At 39.7% G+C, this 4,304-nt stretch overlaps 1 protein-coding gene across 1 annotated transcript in view; it reads right to left on the bottom strand.

Moving 5' to 3' along the window:
• Positions 1-3,091, bottom strand: part of LOC103396999 (sodium-dependent phosphate transporter 2-like) — a 16,661-nt gene extending 13,570 nt beyond the window's left edge. Inside the window, exons 1-2 of the mRNA XM_025052923.1 lie at positions 2,803-3,091; positions 1,239-1,428 (exon numbers count right to left, since the gene is read on the bottom strand). Of these exons, the coding sequence (XP_024908691.1) occupies positions 1,239-1,428; positions 2,803-3,091 (479 nt within the window). The remainder of the gene's footprint in view (positions 1-1,238; positions 1,429-2,802) is intronic.
• Between the last annotated feature and the right edge of the window lie 1,213 nt (positions 3,092-4,304).

Raw genomic sequence — 4,304 nt, 5'->3', positions numbered from 1 at the left:
AGATTAGTTCACAGTGAAAGATTAGTTTGCAGAGTAATTAGATCGTAGTGAAAGATTAGTTTGCAGAGAGTAATTCGTTTGCAATGATAGATTGGTTCACAGTGAAAGATTAGTTTGCAGAGTAATTAGATCGTAGTGAAAGATTAGTTCACAGTGAAAGATTAGTTTGCAGAGTAATTAGATCGTAGTGAAAGATTAGTTCACAGTGAAAGATTAGTTTGCAGAGAGTAATTCGTTTGCAATGATAGATTAGTTCACAGTGAAAGATTAGTTAGCAGAGAGTGATTTGTTCGCAGTAAGTGATTAGTTCGCAGAGTGTGATTAGTTCGCAGTGAGTGATTTGTGAGTGATTCAACAAATTCAATATGAATAAATATTTAATATGACTTGGTAGTCACGAGTCACGAATCTTTCATATGACTCTGGAGTCATGACTCATATGAAAGATTCGTTCATTTTGAATGAATCACTCGTGAACGACACATCACTAGTACCTACATTCGGAGTTCCAAACTTCAGACCAACACTTCTATTCTTCCTCTTTTCTCTTTTTCTCCTAACCAAACGCCCTCCTCTTCTTCTCTGTCTTTGACCAACAGTAGCCCAATTTCCATCAGTGCCCTGTAGGTCAACGGCAGTGCTGGCGGTCGTTGTTAACCCGGGCCTCAACCGATCCGGTATGGAAATCGTTTTAGTGATTCGCATATTTGGTTTGGCTGGATGGATTTTACGCCGGATGCCCTTCCTGACGCAACCCTCACCATTTATCCAGGCTTGGGACCGGCACTATAAAACACTGGTGCGTGTACCCTAGTGGCTGGTTTACTAATTATAATTAGTATATTATATTATATTGTACTATGTTTGATAAACCATGCAGCAAGTTTTCTATGATGAAAATGAACAAATCTAAGAGAAAATGTTATATTTATAACTCCATGACAGTTTTTTCCTGTCTTTTCACCTTTAGCAGAGTATGTCCTGCTGTGTGTGTGTTCTCTCACTAGCTGTAGCGCAACGTCGTTACGTCGTTTAACGTCGTTAAAATGCAAAGCGTTTTTTAAAACATCTCGTGACTGCTGTGGCTTTTATATCTGAAACTGATGTTTTCACCAAGTCCTCTGAACCTCAGTGAACACTAAATTGAATTTTTCCTCTGAAAAAGGGCAACAGTGAACTTATTATCTAATGAAATACAAGTACGGACTCAGGACTCCAGGGACGTAGGATTATGTTACTGGTCTGGACGGGAGGACCAAGATACTGATACAAACGCTTCATTCTCACCGATCTTCACCAGTTGCATCCACTGCACGCCCTTGGTGCCGATGGCCACCATAGAGAAACCGATGGTGGCGCCGACAATGCAGTGAGTCCCAGAAATGGGCAGTTTGAGGAAAGAGGCGATCAGCTGCCAGACGGCCGAGCCTGTGATGAAGAGAGAGACGCAAAATTAGGGAAAACCTCAAACCTTCCTATTTTTTTAATTTGACACAGTTTCTCATGAAGGAATAAAAATACACCATCTTTGTAATGGCTCATCACAGAGATCAATTATGTGAAGTGGTTGGTGTGTGGGGTTGTTGTTTTTTTTTTTTACGACAGCATAAAAAGGTTTTAGAGAACAGGGATTTAGAGAGCAACTATATTTACATGTTATAATAATAGTATCAATTATAAGGTTATCAAACGATTACAATTTTAATCAAAATTATGATCATGATTAATCGTGATTAATCGCAGCTACACTGTGATTAGTCACAATAAATCGTGAACATGATTGATTGATCAAAATAAATCAACTTTCCTAAACATGACGAAAAATAAAAATTGTAAATACAATCAATAAATAAAGAAATTTTGTTTGTATGTCGACTGTTTGTCAGAGCAACACAACGGGGTTGACGGTGGAACCACAGTATTTGATAAACAGTGGGTATTATTCTACCTATGGAATTAAAAGGCCTTAAAAATGCAATTAATATCACAAATGAATTAACGTGATGTATGCATTTAAGATTAACAGCTCTAATTAATACCAAATATATTGTTGAATTTTGATTAATGATTATTAATATTATACTGAAGTCTTTAAAACATCAAAAAAAAAGTCGGTTGTCACAGGCCTGTTTGACAGGAATTTGAATGTACGCATACACACAGACACCATCAATCTGCTCCATCAACACACTCACTGGAGCTTGGATCTAAAATTATAATTAAATGAGATGCAGTAATTGAGTTTGAAGGAATTTCTGTGCATCACAGCATCTCTGACAGATTTTCATTTAAGGAAATGGTAACGTCTGTAAAAAAAAAACAAGGAAAAACAACAAGGTTCTGTTATCATTGATCTGTTATTTAAAAAGCCTTTCCACACCTGAGGTCATTGGCTAAATAAATCTGAAGAGTTAGCGTCCGAGCCCTGATGGAGACTTCAATAAAGCCTGATTTGTTGGACTGCTCTGAGGTCAGATTATTAATGATATACAAAAAGGATTTTTTTTTAGTGTTTCCAACATTTGCTGGTGTCACTGGGCCACACACACTCACACATACACACACATTGTCAATGACCCGGGAAGTCCCTGTGCAAAACGTTCCTCATTTATCACAGTTTCCCAGCGCTGGCTGCAATCAGTGATCGTCATCAATATCTGTATCATTGTCATAATGACGTGACGACTTCCTCCACGTGTGCATTACAGCCTGTCTTAGTTCTTTCTGACCTACTGATGAAGCAGCTCTCATGCTAATCCCTCTGTGCTAAAAAGCTAAAAAATAAACTCCAGTCCTACTCACCGACCATGGCGCTGACCTCTCCTGCCATGAGCACGGGCACAGTGTCGTTGTACAGGTTGACATCTATAATGCCCTTCCGAATGGTCTCGCCCACTTTGGCTCCCAGGAGCATGGAGCCCAGCGTCTCAAAGACGGAGGCCAGGACACAGGCCTGCTTCAAAGTGACCACACCGGAGCCCACGGCTGTTCCGAATGAGTTGGCAACATCGTTAGCACCCACAGAAAAGGCCAGGATGAAGGCGACGATGAATCCAACGATGACCATCCACAGATATAATTCCATATCCATCTTGATACGATTTCCAGAAAAAAAAATAGATACAGTTTCTCTAAGAAGAAGTGCGGTGTTTTTAGCAGAGGACTTGGGAAGCCCACTTCTTTTCTTTTGTCCCCTGGTTGTCTAGAGTTCAAGGGGAGAAGCACAGCTGCTAACTAAGTGTTTGGCATTCAGTCCAAAGATTGGAGACGAATGGTAGTGGGTGCAGGGAGCATTCCATAGTTTAGTCTGAGACAGTCTGTCTACACCTTCCTTCACCTGCAGCAGAGACAAGAGAGAGGAACATATTAGTGTCTCAAGCTGTGATGGCTCTTTAAAAGCAACAAAAAAACAAAGACAAAGAGAAGCACGGAGAAGGAGGGAGAAAAGGAAGAAAAGTCTATGGTTAGGGATGAAGGATGAAAATGCAGAGCTGGCTTTGAGGAAACAGTCCCAGCGCTGAGGTGGGGGCAGAGCTGAAGACGTCTCACATCACAGGAAAAGGAAATCACAGTTCGCACTTCAAAGAAATCAAATCAGAGTGAGCAGAGCGTCTGCTGTCAGCACTGAGACTAAAAAAAGACACCACACTTGGCACAGTGAGATACGAGAGAGGCTCCGACATTAAAATCGAGTGTTTACACCTTATCACCACAGAACAGGACGGATGACATTTTAAGCAAAACTCCATTCATTTTAGACGTTCTGCCTTCTCCACACATCCGGGGGCAGTAGGCCAAAGGTTACCATTTCAACATTGGTTCAACAAAATATGAATTAGGTGAGTCTGAATAGAAAAATACATGGATGTTAGACATGCATGTGCAGGTGCAATGGGTCGAGTGCTGCTTAGGAGCACTCGGTGTTACTAACCAGTCTCAAATCAATAACACAAATCAGTCTCATTAAAGTTATCTTTAATTATTATGTTATCCTACAAATATAGCAATAATGTATTACTTGAAGTATTACATATAAATATACTATACTATACTTAGTATACTATACAAAGTATACTATACTTTGTTTTTCATCTTGGCCACTGAGAGTGGACGCTGGCATGCATGTTGCCGCTGCTCTCCGGGCGTATGTGTTTTTTGTTCTGTTTTTTGTTTTGTTTTATGTACAGTGTCCTTGGGTGACATGAAAGGCGCTTTTAAATAAAATGTATTATTATTATTATTATAATCAATGGTATTCTATAACAATTAAATATCTTAAGGATTTTCTGGAGTTCTTGGCAAAT

This window comes from Cynoglossus semilaevis, chromosome W (genome assembly GCF_000523025.1).
Source record: "Cynoglossus semilaevis isolate Cse_v1.0 chromosome W, Cse_v1.0, whole genome shotgun sequence".
NCBI lineage: Eukaryota > Metazoa > Chordata > Actinopteri > Pleuronectiformes > Cynoglossidae > Cynoglossus > Cynoglossus semilaevis.
The sequence above is the reverse complement of the archived record's forward strand: the minus strand, read 5'-3'. Positions and strand labels throughout refer to the sequence as shown.